General features: G+C 32.7%; 7 protein-coding genes across 8 annotated transcripts; 6 read left to right on the top strand and 1 right to left on the bottom strand.

Moving 5' to 3' along the window:
- The first annotated feature begins 1,064 nt into the window (after positions 1-1,064).
- Positions 1,065-5,534, top strand: LOC128397953 (protein SCAI-like). Its single transcript, XM_053358749.1, has 10 exons — positions 1,065-2,228; positions 2,396-2,801; positions 2,874-2,969; positions 3,042-3,128; positions 3,205-3,400; positions 3,475-3,573; positions 3,775-3,936; positions 4,012-4,321; positions 4,394-4,914; positions 5,011-5,534. The coding sequence occupies exons 2-10, from the start codon at positions 2,599-2,601 to the stop codon at positions 5,152-5,154; spliced, it is 1,818 nt and encodes a 605-aa protein (XP_053214724.1). The 5' UTR covers positions 1,065-2,228; positions 2,396-2,598; the 3' UTR covers positions 5,155-5,534.
- A 1,503-nt stretch (positions 5,535-7,037) lies between these two features.
- LOC128397970 (ubiquitin-conjugating enzyme E2 S-like) lies at positions 7,038-9,296 on the top strand. The gene is made up of 4 exons (XM_053358770.1): positions 7,038-7,193; positions 7,394-7,544; positions 7,665-7,855; positions 8,473-9,296. Exons 1-4 carry the CDS (start codon positions 7,185-7,187, stop codon positions 8,764-8,766), a joined length of 645 nt encoding a protein of 214 aa, XP_053214745.1. The 5' UTR covers positions 7,038-7,184; the 3' UTR covers positions 8,767-9,296.
- Positions 9,297-9,939: 643 nt separating this feature from the next.
- On the bottom strand, positions 9,940-12,871 carry LOC128397971 (heat shock protein beta-1-like). Its single transcript, XM_053358772.1, has 3 exons — positions 12,720-12,871; positions 11,928-12,305; positions 9,940-10,413 (listed from the first exon to the last, which is right to left on the bottom strand). The coding sequence occupies exons 2-3, from the start codon at positions 12,273-12,275 to the stop codon at positions 10,216-10,218; spliced, it is 546 nt and encodes a 181-aa protein (XP_053214747.1). The 5' UTR covers positions 12,276-12,305; positions 12,720-12,871; the 3' UTR covers positions 9,940-10,215.
- Positions 12,872-13,482: 611 nt separating this feature from the next.
- Positions 13,483-15,740, top strand: LOC128397957 (dihydrolipoyllysine-residue acetyltransferase component of pyruvate dehydrogenase complex, mitochondrial-like). The gene is made up of 5 exons (XM_053358755.1): positions 13,483-13,742; positions 13,833-14,148; positions 14,240-14,709; positions 14,773-15,050; positions 15,124-15,740. The coding sequence occupies exons 1-5, from the start codon at positions 13,594-13,596 to the stop codon at positions 15,411-15,413; spliced, it is 1,503 nt and encodes a 500-aa protein (XP_053214730.1). The 5' UTR covers positions 13,483-13,593; the 3' UTR covers positions 15,414-15,740.
- Positions 15,741-15,883: 143 nt separating this feature from the next.
- On the top strand, positions 15,884-17,506 carry LOC128397963 (DNA polymerase subunit gamma-2, mitochondrial-like). The gene is made up of 5 exons (XM_053358763.1): positions 15,884-16,512; positions 16,571-16,846; positions 16,922-17,112; positions 17,184-17,280; positions 17,363-17,506. Exons 1-5 carry the CDS (start codon positions 16,096-16,098, stop codon positions 17,468-17,470), a joined length of 1,089 nt encoding a protein of 362 aa, XP_053214738.1. The 5' UTR covers positions 15,884-16,095; the 3' UTR covers positions 17,471-17,506.
- Positions 17,507-17,559: 53 nt separating this feature from the next.
- LOC128397965 (small nuclear ribonucleoprotein-associated protein B-like) lies at positions 17,560-18,544 on the top strand. The gene is made up of 2 exons (XM_053358765.1): positions 17,560-17,702; positions 17,782-18,544. Exons 1-2 carry the CDS (start codon positions 17,700-17,702, stop codon positions 18,445-18,447), a joined length of 669 nt encoding a protein of 222 aa, XP_053214740.1. The 5' UTR covers positions 17,560-17,699; the 3' UTR covers positions 18,448-18,544.
- Positions 18,545-18,654: 110 nt separating this feature from the next.
- On the top strand, positions 18,655-23,611 carry LOC128397956 (leucine-rich repeat protein soc-2 homolog). Of its 2 annotated transcripts, XM_053358754.1 has the most exons (8): positions 18,655-19,060; positions 19,142-19,647; positions 20,030-20,150; positions 20,254-20,362; positions 20,495-20,693; positions 22,105-22,432; positions 22,516-22,653; positions 22,739-23,611. In XM_053358754.1, exons 2-8 carry the CDS (start codon positions 19,162-19,164, stop codon positions 22,942-22,944), a joined length of 1,587 nt encoding a protein of 528 aa, XP_053214729.1. In that variant the 5' UTR covers positions 18,655-19,060; positions 19,142-19,161; the 3' UTR covers positions 22,945-23,611. The 2 variants fall into 2 exon arrangements, with proteins under 2 accessions (XP_053214729.1, XP_053214728.1); XM_053358753.1 differs by having other exon boundaries at positions 18,655-19,647.
- The last annotated feature ends 632 nt before the right edge of the window (positions 23,612-24,243 follow it).

The raw sequence follows: 24,243 nt of genomic DNA, 5'->3' as shown, positions 1-24,243 counted from the left end.
AATTGAGATGAAGATGATCATCATGAAGATGATGAATACGGAGTAACGGTTAACGGGACAGACAAGTTCATCATTTCCATGTTTCTCTTTCTTTTCTTCCTTTCGTTATTCTCTCTCTTTCTCTCTCATGACCTTTAAAAATAGAAGGTGAGTTGCACGTTAAATCAGGTAAACCGAATAAAGTATCCATCCAACTATCTCGCTGATTCTTTTTCTCATTCAATCACAATTTAGATTATTGGCCTATTTTCCAAGTTTCTTCTTCTATTATTAAAAGTATAATCACCTGAGTCCATTTAGAAACATGACTTTTACCTGTAACTCTATTTTCTGTTGATTAATTAAAGTTTTACTTTCCAACTGATTGTGTATTTCATGTAATTTTGATTCTCTCAAATTGACTGACCGGTCAATCAAAATAATTGTTATAATATCTACATGATAATGTACATGTAATCCATATATCCATGTACATGTACATTAACCTTTCGCTATTGAACTTAATCTTTTGATAAACTTTAACTTTAATTTTCTATCGCGTTAATTGTCAACAGTATTTTGTTATCATTATAATGTTCTTATTAACTGGACATTGGAAAAATCAACGTCAAAGTCTCGTAAAAGTTTCGTAAAAAAGTTCAAATCCACAATTTGATTCGATAATAAAATTAAGTATTTCTCTTGTCTATTAAAGGCTTAATTGTCCACAATCAACATCAATTTTTAGTTTTTCGCATTAAATTTGACTCAATAATCAGAGTTGAGATTTCGAATTATTAACAGAAGAAGTTCTGTCAGCTGTTGGCAGAATCGGACAACTTTCGAATTTCGCTTTTGCGTGATAAGTTTTGGGTTAACTGCATTTCTATTGATCGAAAAAGTGAGAATATAACCATCTCTCTCTCTCTCTCTCTCTCTCTCTACCTATGTTGCGTCTCTCTCTCTCTCTCTCTCCATCATCCATGTCTATGTGTCTGTCTCTTACAGATTCGTGTATTAATCATCGATACAAAGGCATCAGGAGCATTGGAGTTTTTTCGCAAAGAAAGAAAAGAAAGACTAATAAGATGAAAAGGTAATTCCATCTTTCTTTGAACTCTTTCTCTCTCATCTCTCTGTTTATCACTAAGACCAAAGAGAGAGTCGAATCATGAACTTTTCTCTCTTTTCACTTTCTTCTCTTTCTTTTTGGCTTTTTTCGAATCGATAGTGAAAAAATAGAGAACAATTTTTCCTTCTCCTATTCGATTCTTCCAGTAAAAGCATTTAGTAAATAACCTTTATCTGCCTCTTCTTCATCTTCTTTCATCTTCATTTACTACTTGGTGTTTTTCTCTTTCCGGTTTTCATCTTTAATTAGTGAATAGTGATTATCCGTCTGTTTACTTTCGAAAATGAAAATAATGTCCAAAAGAGTTTCGATTATAATTCCATCGAATTGATCATTTGTGAAAATCAAAGAACCACAATCAACATAGTGAAGGAGAGGGAAGAAGACAGAGAAAGAGAAAGAGGAAAATCCATCGTGATAAGTATTCGCTCACCTCAATTTGGAACCAGAAAATCAGAACAAAAGTGCTACCATATTAAGAAGGAACCAAATGAGAATTGATAAGAAAGAATCGTAAATTCTGAGTGACCAGTACAATCAACTGGAGAAAAGAAAGAAAGAAGATAAAGAGGAGAAATTAAATCCTTTTGCTTTCTCTTCTCTTCTCTTTCCTAATACGTGTTCTCGCATTTTCACTTCATTCTATTCTCTCTCCTTTTTATCTTCTTCATCAATATTCTTACTTTCTAATCATCACTCATAATCTTCATCATTCGAATCAATCTGAATCGAGTTTATCAATTGAACATCTTAAATCATCTTCTCACTTTTTCTTTCACTCTCATCTTGTCTAATTTATTCAATCTCTTGGTCACTAATCGACTATGATGATGGTCAAAATGACCAGTAAACTTTTTCTTTTGTGATATTTTCCATCAACTGTAATCAAAAACAGATCAACGAAACTCTGTGAACCCATTACAACCTCATTCGACCCTTGAACCTTTCGAACTTTCTTCTCTTTCATTTCTACTTCTGTCATTCTTTTCAGCCTTTCCCTCACTTTTTTCTCTTTCTTTTCTTTCGCTCTTTTCTTTTCTTACTTTTCGACAAAACTGCTTATTCTTATCCATAAATTCATTTATTTTGGATTAATATCTTTCCTATCGCGATTCTGGTGAGTTAGCGATTCTGATGGAACCTCATTTCCATCACAATTTCATTCTCATTAATTCATATTCTCTTACATTATTTCTCTCTTTCTTTCTTTCGCTTTTTTCCTCTCTCTCTCTTTCTTTTTCTTTTTCTCTTTCTCGATCTACTTTTCTTTTCTCTCTGTTTTAGCTGTATTGAAGTCAATCGACTTGTATACTCAGCATTTCACGATAGTTCATCTTAATCGGGCTAAATCTCTTTGAGCTGATAAATTTCAACGCGGTCAAGTGAGTGGTGGCTTATATACAAGCCACTCAGCCTCGTAAGCCGGCAAAATTGATCATCCAAGCGCTTATCCTCATCATCGGAGGACTTTACCTAAATCCATCCAAATGCAGAAATCAAGCTTAATCTCTGGAAACATGTTGGATAATTGTTACGATTCAAGAGGTTCTCTGGATGACATAACAGCCCAAACTCACCACCAACAAAGACGAATGATGGTAATGAGTGAGATTGAGGAACAAGAAAGAAAAATAGTCGCTGAATTTTGTCATCTATTGGAAAAATCGAAGCAATTGTTCAATGGTTTAAGGTTTGTCTTTAATTCTCTTCAAATTTTTATTCATTGATGATCGAACTGTCATTTCCATTGCGAATTCAACAGAGATCTTCCTCAATATGGACACAAACAATGGCAGCCGTACTTTGGCAGGACATTTGATGTCTACACTAAATTGTGGAAATTTCAACAACAACATCGGTAATTAACTGTGATAAATGATCAATTAGATCATGAAATTATCATGATGGTTTCTCCCCTTTGATCTGACAGGCAAATATTAGATGCCAAGTATGGACTGAAGAGATGGCAAATCGGTGAAGTTGCCTCTAAAATAGGACAATTATATTATCATTATTAGTGAGTATTCCGTTGATATTTGGATAAACGTTCGAGAACGGACTGAACTGACCTTTCATTTTCTGTCTATTTACAGTCTGAGAACAAGTGAAACCAATTATCTAAATGAAGCCTATTCCTTTTACTCGGCAATCCGATCCCGTGGTTATTATACTAAAGCCGTAAAAGAGGAAAGATCTGACCTGATGGTCAAGAAATTGCGATACTATGCAAGGTTCATAGTGGTCTGTCTTTTGCTCAAAAAGATGAAACTAGTTCGTGATCTTGTTCGAGTAAGTCCATCGAATTAACTAATCGATGTTTCCATTTTTCAACCAAATCAATTTTTCGCCTTTTTTATTTCCAGGAATTGGCTAAACATATTGACGATTATACGAGTACGTATGAGCCCGATGACCCATTAGAATGGTCAGTTGTTCTCACCGAGATAAAATTGTTCATTGAAGTAAGTTACCAATTGATAAATGAGATTGATTGAAAACTATCACAGTCACAATTTGTTCAATAGATTTGATCAACTCTCCAGTCCGAGTCAAGGACATTAAGACATCAGATCTTATTAATAGTTTGTTCAATACTTCATGAGTCTTCATGGCTTTCAGAATCTATTACAGCAATAATGAAATTTGTTTCTCTGTTGTTTCAGTCTGATAATTTAGTTACCGTGTTGGATGTTGATAATATAACGGTGGTTTTGTCTTCTCGTTTGGGTCCTCACAATACTCCTCCAAAGGAGCCTATTCCTCAGACAGCTTTTCCACAATTAACTCTTCAAGAGATTTTAATTGTTGGAAATGTATGTGATCAAGTGAGTCAATTATATTCACACAATTAGCTATTGTCCCAATATCTTATTCCCTCTTGTTTTCATCATCTTTTTCAGATCAAGTTTAGTGAATTGACTTTAGACATGTTTAGAATGCTTCAAGTTCTTGAGCGAGAACCTCAAGAAGACATCAATCAATTGTACGATACTTCACCCGCTCCTGGACGAATGGCCACTTTCCCAGAAAATGATGAAAATCGAGGTCATAAAAGGGAAAATCTTCACAAGTATCTATTATTTAGACCAACTTTTAGTCAACTATTTGTATTTTTGGCCTCTGGTTTTAAAGAGCTGCCTCGCAATGGTGTTTTACTATTGTACTTATCCGCGGACGGTACATATCCAAATGCTAAGCATTCTGAAGATGGTAAGTCTTGAATTGACTTTTCTCTAGTACCTTGAATATCTTCTAATACTTTTCAACAATATCGCTTTTCAGTCGGTTATGATATGGGTGGTTTAGTGACCAATTCCAGAAGAGATGCTGACTTTTCGTGCAAACGTGATCTTCACTACAAGAATATCAATTGTTTATACCCTGGTGACTTATTTCCATTTCTTCGTAAACCTTTCTTCCTAATTGTGGACAGTGATAATAGTTATTCTTTCTGTCGCCTTCCGCGATACTTTGGTCAACCATTCCTGGTCATCATGTCCCCACAAGAAGCCCCAGCGCCATTCCATGAACAACATCACAAAGGTTCATTGTTTACTTTATTCTTACACAGCCCATTGGCCGCCATTTGTTTCATATCGAACATCATTGAGATTCCCCTTCAATTGTGGGAAAAAGCACAGACGCACATCAATCGTTTCTATTCGGAGGCAGGCCGAATTCTGACTCGTTCCCGAAATGTTGACCCGGTTTACATTCAATTCTATGGCGATGATTTCCTCCGTTTATTGATTCTCAGATATATTTTTTGTTATGCTGTTATTAAAATGCATCGTCTTTTCCGGGTGAGTAACATTAGTACCAATGGTACCCTCGATTCTTGAACGGACTCTAATTTCCGTTTTCTCTCCCAAATTTTGATTCTTTCACATTCTCACTAGGGACGTAATTATTTTCCAAAATGTCATCCGCCGTTACCTGAGAGTGAGCTATATGAACATCCCAATCTTCGTAGAGCTGTACTAGATGTGGCGAATACACTAGATATCAGATCCATGTTCGCGGACTTGGACGAGCCCGAATGACAAACAATCAAATTTGCCCTCGCATGAGACGCAAAAGATGAAATTTACGAAACCTTGACCCTGAATCTCGTCTTAATTATCAACTCTTTTTCTATTGTTTTTTTTATCTCTATCACGGTTACACAAATTCACTTTGTTGCCTATTTTTTCTGTTGAATTTATTATTACATCGTATTATCCATACACCCGGATGATTATTATTCTTTTGTTTATTTCTTGCCTTTCGAGAAACAAATTCTATCACAGATCAATTCATTGCTTTATAATCGAGTGATCCTTACGATCCTCTTACAAAATTGATCCAAAATACTTGATTACTGCAATTAAATTAATATTAAAATATTGGAATGATTTGGAAAACATTAATTTACTTTGCGAACCGACGTTTAATATAATATATTGAATTGCAATGATGATCAAGGTAACGGTAATATAATAATGATTAATGTTAAATCTTGTTTCAGATGAACTACTGAAGAAACTGATGAAGATGATCAACATTATTTTTTATGTTCTTGTAACAATTCAAATTGTTAACAAACAAAATACTAACACATTATCATGATGAAGATAATCAAAGGTAAACTTGAAAGACCAGGAATAGCCCGAGGCGAAAGTATCAGGTTAATCGTGTATTAGAAACGGTGCAGCCAATCGATGCCCAATCATTATCATCTAATCATCTTCATCTTAATTTTTTCCTTTTTTTTCATCAGCTAATTTGTTTCAAATCAAATATTAATTTTCATTTATTATTTCTACTTCTTAATTGTGATCATAATAGTTGCTTAATCACTGGCTAAATCATAGTCTTCATGTGGAGACATTATCATGTTACACTTTTCATGATCAAGTTTGGAAATTTTCATTGTGATCATTGGATTAACTTGGAATATTTATCGTCTATTTTAATTTAATTGCGATTCTCAAGAAATAAAAAGCAGTAACTTTACCATTAATTTGATAACAATTAACTTTTCTTTTGTTGTTGAAATTAAACAGCAAAAGAATCGGAAAGATAATGATGATCATGATCATGATCATGATTCTGTTGATGATAATATTTCATCTTTATCATTTGAACTTGAAATAAATAATATTTTTGGCGTAATTTACTTGAGCTGAACCATGATAAAGGATCTTGAATGAATTACTTGTGACAATTATGATCAATCAACCGTTGATTATGCATTATCATCACGATACACTTGAAAGAAATGATTTTCTCTTGATTGTTGTTAATTAATCTACAATCAGGTGGATAAGAAAAGAAGAGCAATTTTCAAAACACCGAGTTGATTATTTTTCATAAATTGTTGAGTCAAAAATTCCAATTAAAGTTAATTAACCAATTTTATTGGGAAGAAAAGAAAAACATTTCAACAAATTGTCTTTTCAACAAAAATTTAATTCCCAATCAAAAGGGTAACATTTAAAAGTATTAATAATTAGTTGTCAACAATTTAGATGATAATGAAAAGTGTACACTGATTAACTGATATATTCAGGTTGTTAGTTATCATCATGATACAATCAAAGTGATAAGTTTTAACTTTCAATCATCGACATGAGATAATCTGGTTTTCTCATTGATCACAAATTCTGATTAAAATTCAACAAAAGTTTGAAGAAAACAATTTAAATTCAAATTGTACAAATTTCTCAATATTTTCCAATCTTTTTTAGTCTTTCTAGTGGAATCTTTGTCTGTTTAAAAATGTGACCTATCGATCGGTAATAAATTACCTGTCAGGTAACAAAAGCTAACGAATGAAATAATTTAAAATGTAAAAGTTTTTCGGTCAATTGACTTTAAGGTTTTCGTGTTTACATTTCGCGCTCTTTTTTAAAATTCTTCGTTTCCATGACAACCGGAGCTCCAATAGGAATCAGCGAATGGGCGGTGCAGCTGCGTAAACAGCGGTTTCTGTTGGAACTTCAGCTTGAATTTAGTAACTGAAATTATTTTCTAATTGTTAATTATTTTCTCTCCTTTTTTAATAGAGTTAATTAATTATTTCTTTCTTAAAATGTCTTCGGTAAGTACAATTAGATTGATTTGATTGATTTGAATTGACTTATTGTCGATTTGTTCCATCTCAATGTGAGATTTCATCTTAACTTACCCACCATCTTTTTTCTTCCGTCTTTTCTTTTTTTTATTCATTTTCATGTTCATCTCTTTCTTTTCCTTTTCACCTCTCCCTGTGTTTGTTTTTTTTCCTTTGTTTATGTTTAGACATCTTCCAACGTTGAAAATTTATCTCCTCATGTAATCAAACAAGTCACAAAAGAATTACACAAATTAGTTACTGAACCTTTGGAAGGAATTAAAGTGATCTTGAACGATGAAGATGTCACCAACATTCAAGCCATCATTGATGGGCCAGGTTTGTGAATATCTTTTTCCTATGGACTTTAGCCTCTCAACTCAATTGTCAAACTCTTGATAATTTGTTTAAACTAATTTGTTTATCGTTTATTTATTTTACTTGTGTGATGTTCTTTAGCTGGTACTCCATATTCTGGAGGATCTTTTCGTGTTCGATTGGTTTTAGTTCAAGATTTTCCATCTGCACCACCTAAGGCATTCTTTACTACCAAAGTCTTCCATCCTAATGTATCCAGAAGTGGTGAAATCTGTGTGAATACATTGAAAAAAGAATGGAAATCTGATCTCGGAATCAAGCATATTCTCCTTGTAAGATTTTATTTTTTACTTTACTTTTTTAAACTTCCCATTTCACCCTTTTGCGTCTACATTACCCTGTAAATAATAATAGTGTTAGGGCTCTTATGTTGTTTGTTAACCTGATTGTAGGCTTTATCAAGCATCACTGGTTAAGCTTATGGTCTGATGGTTATCCTGTTGTTATATTAAAAAGTCAAGAACTTAGTTTACTCATATTTTTACCCCTCAACTGATGATAAATTTTCAATTATTCTCTAATTAACCTCAATTATCTTGAGTATATTTCCCAATCCTCTATCAGATTTCATCTTATTTGTGCAGCCATGTTAATGATCTATGGACTTTTATTCGCTTAATAAGCTTTGTTTAACTAAATTTAAATCATGGAGTTTTTTTATTTTTTGGATCAAGGCTTATTTCCAAGCTTTTCATGGTCAATAAGTGAATTACCAGGTTGATTGCCTTGTCCCTACCATCAACCTTGACAAGAATGTTTTTAATTTTCTTTTTGTTCTCTTTCAACGAATTATTTTTCCGAATCAGTCTCATGGTCTTCTTATTATTTAAAGTAATTATTAAATCTCTTCTGGTTAATTCTAATTTTTATTAATCTTTTTCTCTTCTAGACAATCAAATGTTTGCTTATAGTTCCCAATCCAGAATCAGCTCTAAACGAAGAAGCCGGTAAATTATTATTAGAACATTATGATGATTATTGTAAACGAGCTCTGATGATGACAGAGATCCACGCTCGTGCTCCAAAAGAAAAGAAGGAAACCAATGAAAGTGAATCTGCTGGAACAAGTTCCAAAAGTACGACAACAAATAACGAATCAAATGAAAGTGCACCACCGACCAAGAGGCTAAAAACAAAGTCTAATTTAGCTAAAGACAAAAAGAAAACCCTCAAGAGATTATGAATGCTCCTGTTTTAGGAAGAACGTAAATTGACTATAAATATTTAGCATCTTTGATACTTAACGGAAGAAAAAAGTTTCTTTATCTTTGCATACCTTTATTTCCTTCTCTTCTCTTCTCTTCTCTTTTCTTTCCTCTCTGTCTCTTTTGTACTTCTATCAGTTTCAATCAAACCGCTCATTAACTGCGAGAGCTTTTTTTTCATAATTTCTTCCTAATGCTCGAAGATATTATGTTAACTGTGTAACCCTTGTAGCAATATTGTTTTCAAAGCAAACAAAGGGACAAACATTCAACTTCTTTAAAGTTTAAACAATTATGTATTTTCTTCCAATCAACTATCAATCCACTATTTAAGAGTAGGAATACTTGAAAACTATGTAAGAACCCCGTTCTGTATAATTTGATCTTTTTTCGGAACAGTATCATGTTGATGTTGATCTACTAAAACGCTGTTCATGAGATGAATCACAAATCTGATGTAATTCTGTAATTTCATTAATTTGAATGAAAAACCTTTTTTTATATCTCATCTTTTTGTTTTCTTTGTACTTCTATCAATCCATCTCATCCAATGATCCAGACTACAAATCGAAATACAGCCAATTTTAGAAGAATCAATTAATCAAATCCATTGTTTTTCTTTACTCAAACTAACTAACGATTTAATTGTTCAGCTAATTAAGCTTTTCCTTCCTGCTTTTTTTTTGTTCTTAGGTAATTCAACTACACTGTTTACCTATTGATAGATTTACTTGTAATTAAAACATCCACTCAACTATGAACAAAGAAAATACATTATAAAGGAAATAAGGAATTCAATAGTTAATTAACTTAATTAGTTTATTACTTTTCCATCAGATTTAATTGACAAGCAACAGTTTGAATGGCTGATGATTAATATGATTAATTGTTACAAGTCGAGGATAGTTAACAAGGTGAATAGGTTAGTATCAAGTCTTGAATTTGACATTGATTCTAAATAGCAGTTAATAATTAAGAGTTTTTTAGATATCATAAAATTAAATTGAATCACAAAATTGTATTAATTGTTCTTGACCAAGTTAATTAAATTATTCATAATTGAATTAAAAGCAATTCCATGTTAACAAGAAACATTTTCAATGCATTTGCTTCAAGTTTAAGTTGAAATCCGAGGTTAATCAAGTAATCGATTTAAATAATATTAGATTTAATCATTATTCAGAAATTATAATAATAGTGATAATTAACAATAATGATAATTAATTGAATGAGAAAATGGTTCGATGGAAATCAAAAGAATTAATCAAAAAATTAACGTCGAGAAACATTTTGAGAGTTTTGTTTGTTATCCTGAAAATCGTCAACTCGAACCTCCTAATTGTGATTATAATTGTCGTCGAAATGATGATATAAAGAAGATCAATCTAAATAGCATCGAAATTGATGATTAGAGTAATTTAATTGTTTCATTTATGCGCAATCGGAATTCGTCTTTCGTTTGAACCTTCGATCGCGGCCAAAGGAGCTTCGACCGTTAGAATCCCGTCAGTGGACAAAGTCGATCGAATCTGCTCTGGATTAACACCTTCGGGAAGGAGGAATTCCCGATTAAATTCACGGAATACTTTTCGATTTTCAGTATTCTCTTCATGAACAGCATGAACCTAAATTGCATGAGAGAAAAAGAAACATAATTAATAATGTGAACAATTAATTTGATGGAAAAGTTTTGTTATTTCCATTCGCTTGTCAATGTTTCCTTCAATCAATTAATCACCGATAATTAATGGAAACAACATAGAGATGTTAAATCAGTGGTTCCTCTTCAACACCTACATTCACTTAATTGTAAATGATTAAAAATAATTCCAACGATGATAATCTGGAGGAGTTGATTGTTTATATTTGGTTTTTACTTACATCCATCTTAATAATAACCTTGAAAGTTAATTTTCTAGTGAAAAATGTTTCCCTTTTATGGAAACAACTAATTACAATTAGTATATTATTTATATCCAATGTTAATCATTAGAGATGAAGATGAGCCTAGGAAGATGAAACTCAAATGGATTAACTAATTGGAGTTGTGCCCACTCAGTCATTAACTACGATGATGATTAAAGGTTCTGATTTATTTTTGATTCTGATTAATCAATGGATCCAGGTTACTGGTCAATTGATTGTCATTGAAATTGTGAAACAATTTCATCATTTCAATTGATTGGTAAATTAGGAATGGATCGGTTTCAATGAGAACAGAAAAAAAACAATCTAATCGAGATAATGATGATTAAGAACAATTAAAATTCTAATGTTTCATCTAATCAAATGGAAAGAAACAAATTCTGGCTTCTAATCAAGTTCATCATCGTATCAAAAGTTTTACGCAGAATTGATGATTGTTAACTGATTAAAAGCACCGGAATATGATGGTTAATACGGTTGATTGATATTCACCAGACAACAATCAACCAACAATCAACCAACAATCAGCTGAAAGCATGGATTTATATTTAGAAACTAAACTCACCCAATGACCTTAATTATGATTATAATGATATTGATTTTCCCTCGATTCTGCTCTTCCTTTTCATTAATTCAGCAAATTTCATGTTTCATGATTAAAATATGATTATTATTGAGATTCCTGACTTTTGATTATATTGATTATCCTAATTATAGTTTATTAAACTGAAAAAGTTTCACCAAATAAAAAAACAAGAAAAAATAATTTAATCAACAGGATGATTTAAAGATGATGTATAAACACAATTAACTAATTCATTGGTTGTTTATCTTGAATTTTTGTATGTTGATTGATGAGAAACAATAAAATAATTTATAAATCATCAACTAAATTATTATAAGTTAATGAATTATTCATACTTGATTGTATGATTATCTCTCATTGGTAAACTATTTCAAGAATGAAAATATAATTAGTTGATTATTAACATGAGATAAAATGTTTGACAATCTATTTTAAGATTAGTTGACTAAATTGTTAATACACTTTGAAACTTTCATCATGTCATCATGAGTATTTTTGGTTTTCTTGGTTAACCTTAACTCTGTTGGTAACAATTTAATTTCCTCCAAATCTATCAGCTAAATTGGTTGTTAACTAACTAGAAATGTTCAATGGTCTCTAATAGCAAATTAAATTGTCTAAACTCACCTTTAATCGTCGATCGATTGTTTTAACAACAATTTCTTCCGGAACATATTGGGAAACATCGTATCTCAATCTGACTATTTTTCCATCGGGAGTATCATGAACGAGCGATGAATCGTCGAGCCATGAAGTTACTTCGTGACGATGTCTGTTGGTCGGAGATTCGGTTCGAGTTAAATGTCCAGTGGAAAAGAAGTCTCTTTCTCTTTCCTGAATTTGTGATCGAAATCGACTCATTTCTTCCTCCATTCTTTTCATTTCCACCTCGAATCGATCTCGAATTGAATCAAACTCTTTATCAATCAGATTGAAATCTGATCTTAGAACTGGAACTTTTCTTTCGGAAGTCATGATATTTATGGTTCACTTGAGTTTCAATAACTGGAAAGATATCAAACAATCACACAATTCAATTAACTCTTGGAAATTGATTATAACTGATAATCTTGATGAAGATGATGATTTGTGTTCAATCAATGGTGATAATGAAATTAACTATGTTAACAAGGATTCGCAAGTTAACTGAACAGAGAGTAACTAGACTTACAATTTATACTAATCGTTGATTGTTATTCAGAAACGGGCGTGGGATTAACGACAAGGTCTAATGTGGGAGTTGTTTTCATCTTCATATTGTATATCACTTTTTTCACTCTCTCCCCTCTCATCTTCATCTTCATCTCGTCTCTCAACTTTTCTCTCTCTCTGTTGCTCACTCTCATGTTCTTGTAAATCTTAAAGTTAATTGATGATGATGATGAACAGAGAAAAAGTAATTAAGAAAAATTCTCATACCTTCGAGTTGATTCTGGTTTCGGGTTTGTTTTGATTCTTCTGGTTTTCTGGTTACTTATTATTCACTATTGATAATATTGTTTCATTCACTTGAATATTCATCTGATGATCAACGTTCATCGTTTTTACTTTCAAGTAAATTTAGATCAGTTTAATTCTTGTTGCACATAATCAAACTGTTTATTTAACACTGAGTCGATTCTAGAGGACGTTTGAACCATTGTCCCTGCTCGACAATTAAGATTAATCATTTGGATCTCAGATTAATTTCAATCGATAATTAATCAGAAAATTTCCTCAACTAAATGAGCACAAAACAATTCAAAGGCTTCATTTTCATCAATCCTTGTGATTAACATTTTGTCGAAAAAAATTTTAAAAAACTAACTAACTCATATTCAGCCAATCCAGTTATTTATTTAAATTGTTAAACAATTCAAATATTTAACAAGTTATCAGCTTAGTGATGAAACAGTTAAAAAACAAAACAATTGAACAATACAAATGACCAATACAATTGATTTGATTATTACTTGATAAAAATAAACTTTTTCTTACACAAACTTTATTAATTACGGTATAATTTTGAAACGTTTTACTGTCAATCAAACTATAAGCAATTGGTTAGACATTCTATCAAATCAAATGAGATAATTTATCTCATTAATTGTTTCAGATTTTCATCAAAATCAATCGGAACCATTTTCCTAATCAGTTTGAGTTTCGCGCTCTTTTTCTCTGTTTTGATTTTCTGGTCTCACTTAAAGTCATCACAATGATTTGACTTTGATATTGAAGCTACGTTTTGATTGTCTTTGTTTTTTGGATATTTAATTTAATCAATTGTTTTCTTTTTTATTGTTTATAGCAAATTATGTTTCGAACCCTTATCATTTCGAGAGCTAATCCGCTCAATGTCAATAAACTAGCGAACATCATTAAAAAAGATTTGGAATCTGTGGGCAAGTTCAAGGTAACCTCTCGAAATACTCGATTATATTCATCATCATCAACACTCTCATCGTAAGTTGATTATTCGTAGTGTTTTTCCTGCTATTTGCTGTTTAGTTTGATTTCTAATTGTTCCAAACTGTTTCTGTTTTTCTCTGTTAGATGTATCAGACTAGAGAAGAGTCGATGTGCTCATTATGGTTTACTTTCTGGTAAACCTTTGCAATATAATGTTAGGTGTTTTTCCTCTGGCGATTTACCAGAATACACACCGGTTCCATTACCTGCATTATCACCAACCATGGAAATGGGAACCATAATTTCATGGGAAAAGAAGGAAGGTGACAAACTTAATGAAGGTGATTTGTTGGCTGAGATTGAAACAGATAAAGCTACAATGGGCTTCGAGACACCAGAAGAAGGTTATTTAGCTAGAATATTGGTCTCTGCTGGAACTAAGGATATTCCAATTGGACAAGTATGATTCCATTCTTGAAGATTATATCATCGATCAGATTGATTTAAAACTTCCCCATTCACTGATCTAATTATGTTTCATTTCCTTTTAGCTTCTGTGTATCATAGTTTCTAACCAAGAGGATATTGCTGCGTTCAAAGATTTTGTCCCTTCAGAATCTTCCGCTAAACCAGCCGCAGATTCTGCACCAGCATCGCCTTCTCAACAAGCTCCAGCTTCAGCTCCTCAAAGCGCTCCCCAACAGGTCGCATTCTCTGGTGGAGCTCCTGCCGGGGGCAGAATCTTTGCTAGTCCTTTCGCTAAAGCTTTAGCCTCTTCTAAAGGGATCGATCTTTCATTCGTTGGTCAAGGGTCGGGACCTGGTGGTCGAATCATTGCCCAAGATGTTGCATCAGCTTCTCCAGTAGCAGCCACTGTCGCAGCTCCAGTCGCTGGAGGCTCTTTTGTAGACATACCTCTCACTGGAATGCGTCAAACTATCGCCAAGAGATTATTGCAATCAAAACAATCTATTCCTCATTATTACTTAAGTGTTGACATTGAAATGGATCAACTTCTTGCGTAAGTAAAACTTTAATTCATTGGTAAAGCAAATCATCTTAATCTTGATTTTCTTTTATTCAGCCTGAGGAAAAGGGTAAATGAAATGCTCAGCAAGGAAAATTTCAAAGTCTCCGTAAACGATTTCGTGATTAAAGCTTCTGCTCTCGCATGTAAAAAAGTACCAGAAACGAATTCATCTTGGCAAGAATCATTCATACGACAATATTCAAACGTTGATGTTTCTGTGGCAGTTAGTACGGAAAGAGGTCTAATCACACCGATCATTTTCAACGCTGAAACCAAAGGAGTCAAGGAAATCAGCGAGCAAACTAAAGCTTTAGCTGCCAAAGCTCGAGATGGTAATTTCAAATTTCTATTGGCCCTTGAATGAGAATCAGAGCAATTTAACTAATTTTGTCAATTTTTTTCCAGGCAAATTGGAACCTCAAGAATTCCAAGGAGGCACTTTTACCATTTCAAACTTAGGGATGTTCGGAGTTAAACACTTTTGTGCCATAATCAGTCCACCTCAGTCCTGTATTCTTGCCGTTGGCGCAGCTGAAAAGAAAGTTGTACCTGATGAAAACGGAGGCTTCAAGGTAGCAAATGTGATGAATGTCACCCTTAGTTGTGATCACAGAGTCGTTGACGGGGCAGTGGGAGCTCAGTGGTTACAGAATTTTAAACGATTTTTAGAAGATCCTGTTACAATGATTATCTAAGTTGATTAGCATGAGCATAATGGTCACTTCTCATGAAATTAATTAACCTTCCCTTTCTGGCCTCATAATTTTCCCTCTTCTGATCTTTACTTGATCTTCTAATCCCTGAAAATTGAAAGACTTTTGTCCCAAAATCAAATTTTAAACCCTATCGAATAGGTTTATTAGTCCGTTTGTAATTTATTTTAAAAATTATTTCCTGTTGATGTTAAAACTATGTTGTTAATCTGTCGGCATTCATTTGTTCAATTGATAATTTTAAATCTACCAGATCCAATTATCTTATACGAGTCAAATTAATTAACAAAAAAAATCAGGTTAATTGAACCCAATTGACTTCATTTTATTCATGGGTTGAAATCTTTTGACTTTCGATTGAATCATCAAAGGTAAACCTTTTAATTAATTTGCGATTCAAGAGTCGTTTCAATGCTACGAATTAATCAATTGCTGATTGTTCAGAAAATTAAATTTAATCATCATCTTCCTCTCGCCATCTCTTGATACTCAAATAAACTGTGACCATATGATCAGTCACATTTTCTTGGTGAACAGATTCAAGAACCTTAATTGTCTTAATTGTTCAATTCGATCTTGGTTTACTCCTTTACTTTTTGTTCATTTCAAATGATTTCAATTGGTTCTTAATTTTTCTCTATTTAGTTGATTGATTAGAATTTAAATGTCTTCCAATGTTCCAAAGTGTTTCGTTTATCTACAAAGCAAAGGTTTTGTTCATCTAAATTCAAAGGCTGAAAAAATCAAAGAATTGGCCACTTTTGGTATCATAATTAAATCCAATTTGAAGCGATGCATAAATGATTACAATCGACTGATTGACAAGTTCAGTGTCTTCCCGATTTCTGGTCTCAGCAGTTTCAAAAGTCTGAATAGTTTGTTACATGGAAGACAATTGGATAAATTTGCTGTTAATTTTGATTCGGTTGATTCAATCGAGGTGATTAGTGAACCTCATGAGAATCTGAATTTATGGTCAAGCAAAAGACCAATGAAAAACTTAATCATTTTGTGTGATAAAAGTCAATCTCTTAATTTGTTTTATTCCTTTCAAAATGAAAGGTATCGATGGTGGCGAAAGGTGAGTACCAATTTTAATTTGATTGTTCGACTTGATTGTAATCATTTCGTTTGCACAGTTATCTGGATGCCCATCGCACTTTTATCAATCGCCAATTGGAAAATGTAAATCAACCAACACGGAAAATGTAACCATCGATTTCAGATCTTCTTTGATTGATGAGAAAAGTTTGTGTCTTGAGAACGTGAAATATTTAACTGATTCTGATCAAATCAACGAAATGTTCGGATTCCAATCGAATCAACATTTGATTTGGTCAAAGATCTTCCCCGATAATGCGACCATTTCTTACATGATCGATGGATGTTCACAGGACGAGAACGGAGATTTCAAAGTGAGTTCTTGTTTTGATTTAAGTTTCGAATTCAACTTGAAATGTAATTTCAATTGTGACTTTTTCTTATTTCAGGAAATGTGGTTTCATGAATCTCTTGCTCCTTATCATGTTGCCATTTCGATACAGTCATCAACTAATTCTGATTTGGATTCCAAGTTGGAGGAAGTCGCTAATTACCTAATGAAAGAGATGAAAGACTGTGGAATTACCGTATTCCCATTCAAACATCGTTCCAACTCTCTTCAGAATGTCTCATTTTCATGGTATTTAATTGAAAAAATTGAGAAAAAAAATCAATTTCAATTCTAATTTCTTGTTCTAATTTCGTTTAAAGGTTCGATTCAATTGGAATACCTTATTCAATTTCGATTACACAAGAAAGCTTACAATTAGGAATAATTGGCTTACGGAACAAAGAGACTAATCTAGAGGTGAGAATTTCTTTTAGTAAATTGATTAAACAATTAACCATTATTTCGTTAATTAATAAAAATTTCTCATTTTAATCGACAGGAAAAAGTTCATATCACCAGAGTCAAAGTTAATTTACTTCTTTACCTTAAATTGATGAAACCTCTTGATGTTAAACTCGCTATAATGGAATCAGCTAAATCTTCATAGTATTATCATGTTAATAAAAAATCCATTGAAAAAATATTCTAATCACTCGATTTCATTTATCGAAAAAAAAAATTTCATTCTCGTACTTTTGATTTTCCCGCTTCTTTTGATTCTCTCGCGAGTAACTAGATGTCACTTTAGAGACTTTTTGTTGTGTGAGTTTTGTTTTGAAAAGTGAAAAACGAGGTTAATTAATTTGTTTACCCGGTAAATTGATTAAATTATCAAAATGGTGAGTAATTAATTGTCATTCTCAGTTATTCAATTAGACTGCCTTGTAATCGATGATAATGTGTTTTTCTTTTCTACAGACGATCAGTAAAAACAACAAAATGGTTCAATTCATCAACTACCGAATGAGAGTAGTGATGCATGACTCACGGAATTTAGTTGGACATTTTAAAGCTTTTGACAAACATATGAATGTTATTTTAGCTGATTGTGAGGAGTACCGTAAGATTAGAGGTAAAGGAAATCGTCCAGATCGTGAAGAGAAAAGAGTCTTGGGATTTATTTTAGTAAGAGGAGAGACAATTGTTTCGATGACAGTTGAAGGGCCACCACCACCTGAGGAAGGTCTTCCTCGTGTTCCAGTTTTAGGTACTATTCCTGGTCCAGGTTTTGGACGAGCAGTGGGCAGAGGAGTACCTACATCTGCTGTTCCAATTGCCACTGCTGCTCCTGGTTTACAAGGTCCAGTTAGAGGTGTCGGTGGACCCGCACCATCAATTATGGCTCCACAAGCACGAGGAGTACCTCTTGCCGCCGCTGCTGCAGTCGGTGCACCAAGACCTGGTCCAATTCCTGGTTTACCATTAGGACCTTTAACATCAGTCGCCCCCGGAATTCCTGGTGCTCCATTAGCCATGGGCCGTGGAATGCCACCCCCTCCATTAGGAATGATGAGAGGTCCTCCCCCACCCGGTCCACCACCTCCAGGACCACCACTCGGTAAATTGCCCCCTCGTCCAATGTAATACTTACATTACATCCTTTGATATCAACCATTACATTTCGATAGTTCTGATGGCCATCAATGTTTAATTATAAACAATAAAGAATCAATAAAATTTATTCCTTTTCTTTTATTCAAAAAATGCGCTTTTTAACCGCGGGTTTAGTCACATGACTTGTTCTTGCCACTTCTTAGTTTCTTTGGTTTTGTTGTTCATCTCAATTAATTATCGTCAATGTTTTTGATTAACTATTTTGTCTTCTTTCATAATTTTGGAGCTTCTTCCAGTTCGTAGCAATTTCATTTGATGACAAAGTATTTTTGGATCATCAGTTTTCACCTTTTCCAATCAATCAACTCGATTCACTTTCTTTTTCTCTCTTTCTCTCTCCTTGTCTCTTTCTTTCTTATGTTTCTCCATGTTGAGAATCTGTAAACAGATTTTTCTTCCCATTGGTAAAAATTGTAACCTGATGTTCATTGTTTTCTTTGTGTCTACAGATCTCATCAGTTGAAAACATAACAACTCCCTGATTTTGGTGAGAATTTGATTAGTGCAAATCTCACTCAACAATCTTTATTATTAGAAATAAACATCGTCATTGAATCGTGACCACAGAATCAAAGCTTTTCAGGTGTGGCATTTGAGTGGAAACAACAATAAGTTAAAAACGAACCTTGTTTTCATTTTTTCTGCTTTATTTGCATTTAAATAGTGATACAGTTTGAACAAAGAATGAATTCTGCTTCAGTGAAACAAGTCACCGTTACTCATCCTGGAGGAAGTAAAGCCAAACCAACTGCTGGAAAAAAGAAACACTCATTGCAAGCGGACCATTTAGATTCTGAGAAGCGATTACAACAATGCAAAGAAGAAAGTTCAAAGCGTCTTGATCTCACCAAATGTAGTATCACAACACTACCTGGATCCATTAAGGAACTTACCCATCTTACTGAATTATACCTTTACCAGAACAAATTAACTAATTTACCTCAAGAAATTGGTTGTCTTATTAATCTTGAGAAATTAGCTGCTAATGAAAATATTCTGGTCGGTTTACCAGATTCTCTTGTCAATTTAAAAAAGATCAAAGTTCTTGACTTAAGACACAATAAGCTCAACGAAATCCCACCAGTTGTTTACCAATTAACATCATTGTCCATTTTGCATTTACGCTACAATCGGATTAAAGTCGTAGAAGACGATATAGCAAATTTATCTGTAAGAATCTTATCACTTTCCATATGCAATTTCCACGAGAAATATCCTATCCCATTTGCATTCAATCAAATACAATTATGCGAATTAAGTGTAACCTTAAATGCAAAAAGGCATATGCACTTGGTTCATGATTCGTTTTTTTACTGAAGGCTGTTGATATTGCAATTAATTGTTGATCGAAAATTGCAATGTTTATGTTTGATTAGCATCTATTTGGATGATTATTCGACCATTTTCTAAGTGCATATCATCTGATAACAAGGTGTTTCTCTCACGTTTCATATTCCTTTCTACTTTATCCCTTTGCAGCTCTGATAACATAAAATGAACAGTTATAACCCATTTTCTTTCATTTTAATTTTCTCTTCTCTCATATTTCCAGAATTTAACGATTTTGAGTCTTCGAGAGAATAAAATAAAAGAGTTGCCTGCAGGGATTGGTCGTTTGGTTAATTTGGCAACACTTGATGCCTCGAATAATCATCTCGAGCGATTACCTCCTGGTGAGTATCAATTCTAAGGATTGCAACTACAATTTACTAACTAAAGCTAAATAACATAATTAATTTTGCATCACTTTTCTTTCTTTATTTTTCTTGTCAACAGAGATTGGTGATTGTGTTCAACTGAACAACCTTGACGTTCAACATAACGAGCTTGCCGATATTCCAGCCACTATTGGTAGTCTAGTTAATTTAACCAGATTAGAATTGAGGTAAACATACAAACAGTTAATTTGAGGAGAAATTATTAGCTCAGTAGCCCAAGGTTTCCAAAGTTTCACTTTCTATCATAATATTTATCACTTTACTTTCTTTTCTCTCTCTCTCTCTCTCTCCATCTCCAGATATAATAGATTACAGTCAATTCCGGAATCTCTTAGTAATTGTATCCAAATAACTGAGTTTAACGTTGAAAACAATGCTCTTTCGTCATTACCCGATGGCCTCTTGTCTAGTCTGACAAAACTGACCACTTTGACCCTTTCACGAAATCAATTTTCCTCTTATCCTGCTGGTGGACCTTCACAATTCTGTAATGTTGATGTAAGTATTTACACTCGAATCTCATAATTAATTGACTATTTTCTTATTGCATTTACCATCAGATTAACCAGTTTTACAGCTTCCATAAACACTGAGTCCACTACCAAGAAAGATAATAGAGAAAATATATTATTTCTATTCTAAAAGACCTTGTAATGTGAAAGCGAACCAAATTATCACAAAGTCGTGTTTTCTATCTTGATAATTTTAGAATCTTTTAAAATACATTTTCTATTTATGTTAGACTTTCGCTCTAAAGAGAATCACCCTGAGGATAATTTTTAGCGAGACTTTTCATCCTCATCATCCACAACTAACATCATGATGAAGATTATAGCTTATCTACCACTAGAATTACCAACTAACTTTTACTTTAAGGTTAAACCCTAAAGTGTCTTTGATTCTATTAATCCTGATATCTGATACTTTTCCATTTTCATCATTGACCATGACCAAGTTAATCAAATTGATAATAGACATGCAGTAGTTTCACTTATGGAACTTGCTGACTATTCCAATTCTCACCAATCATCTATTAAAAGTAACATGCCAATTCAGTCAACTTGAATACAGACAGAGACTGACAGGGATGTCTCACTATTTACACTTTTCTCTTTCTTTTCATCTTCCTTCCATCTTCTTTTTCTTCCTTTTCTCTATCCTTATAATCAATTTCATGAGATCCTCTTGTTCACTCAGACTCACTTTTGAAACCGTTGAACTTATTAGATGCTTTTTAAGTATTACCCTTGTTTCTCATGAGCATTCACCAAGTCAATTGTTGATAAATCCTCTTCCATTTTGTATATTCAATGAATCAACGAAGGAGGGAAAATATCATGAGCAAAAATCCATATAAACTAACCCTCAGTTTGCATATGTCATATTTAAGTGATTGGAAATCAATTTATTAATAGTTGCAAATAACTTTATTAAACCTCATCCTACAACTAATATTTTGCTCTCTGATTATAATCAGTAATTGCTACTGTTTTATAATAACAATAGCGTTAATATCCTTGTATTTGAGTGCAAGTATATTGATTGCCATTTAAAGCAATTGCTAATTTTAGCTAATTAGAAATTGTGATTAGAAAAAGCTAAATACAAATAGCAATTTTTATGATTAACTTATGTTTCTACGATGAAATTGATCACTATTGAGATTTATACTTTACAAGTAGTTAAAGATTTTTCAAGTCTCAGCAACTTTTTATTGGTACAATTAAGTTAATTGCAGATTAATCATTAGTATGTCTATGCAGATAAAATCACAAGTTTAACTTTGTTTTTTTTTTCTCACTGAAATGGTTCATGATGATGCCATTTGTTTCAAATGTTTAACCTTCTTCCCCATAGTGATTATCCCAAACTGATTAATTAATTATCTTCTTTTTTCTCTTCATTTTAGTCAATTAACATGGAGCACAACAGAATCAACCGAATACCTTATGGAATATTTTCTCGAGCTAAAAATCTAACAAAATTGAACATGAAAGACAATCAATTGACTGCACTTCCTCTCGATATTGGTACTTGGGAGAATATGGTTGAATTGAATTTAGGAACTAATCAATTATCTAATTTACCTGATGACATTGGACGATTAGAGAACCTTGAAGTTCTTATTTTATCGAACAATATTCTTAAAAAATTACCATATACAATAGGACGTCTCAATAGTCTCAAGGTTTTAGATTTAGAAGAGAATAAATTGGAATCACTTCCCAACGAGATTGGTTAGTTTCTTTCTAATCACTAATCAAATTTGATCATTTCAATTTAAGACTAATCACAATTTTCCATTTCCATCTAACCACAGGCTCTCTGCGTGAATTGAGAAGACTAATATTGCAAAGTAATCAACTACAAATGCTCCCTAGAGCAATTGGTCGTCTTTTTAATCTTGAATATTTAAGTGTAGGAGAAAATAATTTGACTTCTATTCCTGTAGAAATCGGTAAGAAATTCATTTTTACTCAATTCTTATTAATAATATTGTCCAAGGCAGAAAATAATTCCATCTTTTTTTCTTCTTTCTTTAGGTACATTGGAGAAATTAGATACACTTTATATTAATGATAATCGCAATTTACACAATCTACCTTATGAATTGGCTCTTTGCTCAAGTTTACAAATCATGAGCATTGAGAATTGTCCTCTCTCCGAAATACCCGCTGAAATAGTCAATGGTGGTCCATCTCATGTAATCCAGTATTTAAGGATGAAAGGTCCATATCGTTCCATGTGAATTGACCACTACAACAAAAGGAAAAGAAAAGGAAAAGAGACAAACAATCTGCTAACTTTGTGTGTCAATTTCGCTGGTTCTTTACCAATGTTAATTTCTCTTGTTATCGCAGCCATTCCTAAATCATAAATCGATTCTGATTCTTCACATGACACAACAATTACATCTTCTCAAAACAATACACACAAAATCACTCATTTGTTGCCAAAATGATCAGTCTTCTCATCTACTTTTAGCCAATTCTTTCGCTCCATCTTCTCTTTCATCATCTTTCATCATCCACTTTCACTTTCTTTTCTCTCCAACTTTTAAACTCTTTCCATTAAATCAATTATCAACTGCATCTCCTTTTTATCTTAACGATGGAAATCAAGCCCCGAAAATGCGAAACGTATTCATCAAGCATCTAAAACACAACAAACATCAATTTTTATTCATCAACTTTCTGATTAATTTGTTGTTTAAGTTCCAAAGAGAACTTGTTAATTGTACTCAACCATCTCTCATTTGGTTTCTTCTCATCATGATGATCATTATCATCTTCATTTCCTCCCTCCTATTATTCATTCTGGATTTAGATCATGTTACCTCTTGTCATTTTCATTCTAAATGAATCTTATCATGAAAATACACAACAAACAAACAGAAAACTGATTCAAACAAATGATTACAATTGAATTTTCATTTTATCTTTCACTCATCTCTAAATTGTGTGCATAATTATCAACAATAATTACAATTATCTCTGATGTTTCATTTATTTCGAACTTTTTTCTTTTGTCATAATAATTAAATTCATCTAATTATTGCAAGTTAATTTCCTCGTTTCTTTGTTGTAACCATGTTCTTAGGAAATTCACTGATTAATCATTTAGATTATAATTTGCGAACTTTCAAAACATCAGATAAGTCGATGAATTCAATTGTTTGATTAAAAGATTAACAGTTTGGAGAAAACCCATTTTCGAATCTAAACTTTTTAATTTACATAATTTAAGTAATTTCTCATTACCTATGGTAAGAATATCATGATAGCCGATAATTAGAATTCTCTATCCATTCAAATAATCAGATTTCATTCGGAATTCTCAATGGAAGCGATTCGCTAAAAACACTTAAATCGATCATCAGTTTGTCGATTTCCGCTTTTCTTTCAGGAGATTAATTGTGATCAGATAATCTGCTTCATGAGATTAGAACTTAATTCCAACCTGATGTAACTCAATTCAAATGTAGAAGATTAAAATTGTGGCATAAGTGAAACACCAATTGGATAACCGAAGTTAATCTTATAATCCT

This window comes from Panonychus citri, unplaced genomic scaffold (assembly GCF_014898815.1).
Source record: "Panonychus citri isolate SS breed McGregor unplaced genomic scaffold, ASM1489881v1 Contig00040, whole genome shotgun sequence".
NCBI lineage: Eukaryota > Metazoa > Arthropoda > Arachnida > Trombidiformes > Tetranychidae > Panonychus > Panonychus citri.
This window is presented reverse-complemented; position numbering and strand designations above follow the sequence as displayed.

Excerpts from the sequence above, each read along its gene's own strand:
- LOC128397970 (XM_053358770.1), top strand. Across the intron at positions 7,545-7,664 it reads AGCCATCATTGATGGGCCAG|CTGGTACTCCATATTCTGGA; the intron begins GTTTGTGAATAT and ends GATGTTCTTTAG. Across the intron at positions 7,856-8,472 it reads GAATCAAGCATATTCTCCTT|ACAATCAAATGTTTGCTTAT; the intron begins GTAAGATTTTAT and ends TTTCTCTTCTAG.
- LOC128397963 (XM_053358763.1), top strand. The coding sequence starts at position 16,096 with ATGTCTTCCAATGTTCCAAAGTGTTTCGTTTATCTACAAAGCAAAGGT. Across the intron at positions 16,513-16,570 it reads GGTATCGATGGTGGCGAAAG|TTATCTGGATGCCCATCGCA; the intron begins GTGAGTACCAAT and ends TCGTTTGCACAG. Across the intron at positions 16,847-16,921 it reads ACGAGAACGGAGATTTCAAA|GAAATGTGGTTTCATGAATC; the intron begins GTGAGTTCTTGT and ends TTCTTATTTCAG.
- LOC128397957 (XM_053358755.1), top strand. The coding sequence starts at position 13,594 with ATGTTTCGAACCCTTATCATTTCGAGAGCTAATCCGCTCAATGTCAAT. Across the intron at positions 13,743-13,832 it reads TCATCATCAACACTCTCATC|ATGTATCAGACTAGAGAAGA; the intron begins GTAAGTTGATTA and ends TTTCTCTGTTAG. Across the intron at positions 14,710-14,772 it reads GAAATGGATCAACTTCTTGC|CCTGAGGAAAAGGGTAAATG; the intron begins GTAAGTAAAACT and ends TCTTTTATTCAG.
- LOC128397956 (XM_053358754.1), top strand. The coding sequence starts at position 19,162 with ATGAATTCTGCTTCAGTGAAACAAGTCACCGTTACTCATCCTGGAGGA. Across the intron at positions 20,151-20,253 it reads TCTCGAGCGATTACCTCCTG|AGATTGGTGATTGTGTTCAA; the intron begins GTGAGTATCAAT and ends TCTTGTCAACAG. Across the intron at positions 20,363-20,494 it reads TTAACCAGATTAGAATTGAG|ATATAATAGATTACAGTCAA; the intron begins GTAAACATACAA and ends CTCCATCTCCAG.
- LOC128397971 (XM_053358772.1), bottom strand. The coding sequence starts at position 12,275 with ATGACTTCCGAAAGAAAAGTTCCAGTTCTAAGATCAGATTTCAATCTG. Across the intron at positions 10,414-11,927 it reads CAATCGATCGACGATTAAAG|GTTCATGCTGTTCATGAAGA; the intron begins GTGAGTTTAGAC and ends CATGCAATTTAG.
- LOC128397953 (XM_053358749.1), top strand. The coding sequence starts at position 2,599 with ATGCAGAAATCAAGCTTAATCTCTGGAAACATGTTGGATAATTGTTAC. Across the intron at positions 3,574-3,774 it reads AGATAAAATTGTTCATTGAA|TCTGATAATTTAGTTACCGT; the intron begins GTAAGTTACCAA and ends CTGTTGTTTCAG. Across the intron at positions 4,322-4,393 it reads TGCTAAGCATTCTGAAGATG|TCGGTTATGATATGGGTGGT; the intron begins GTAAGTCTTGAA and ends ATCGCTTTTCAG.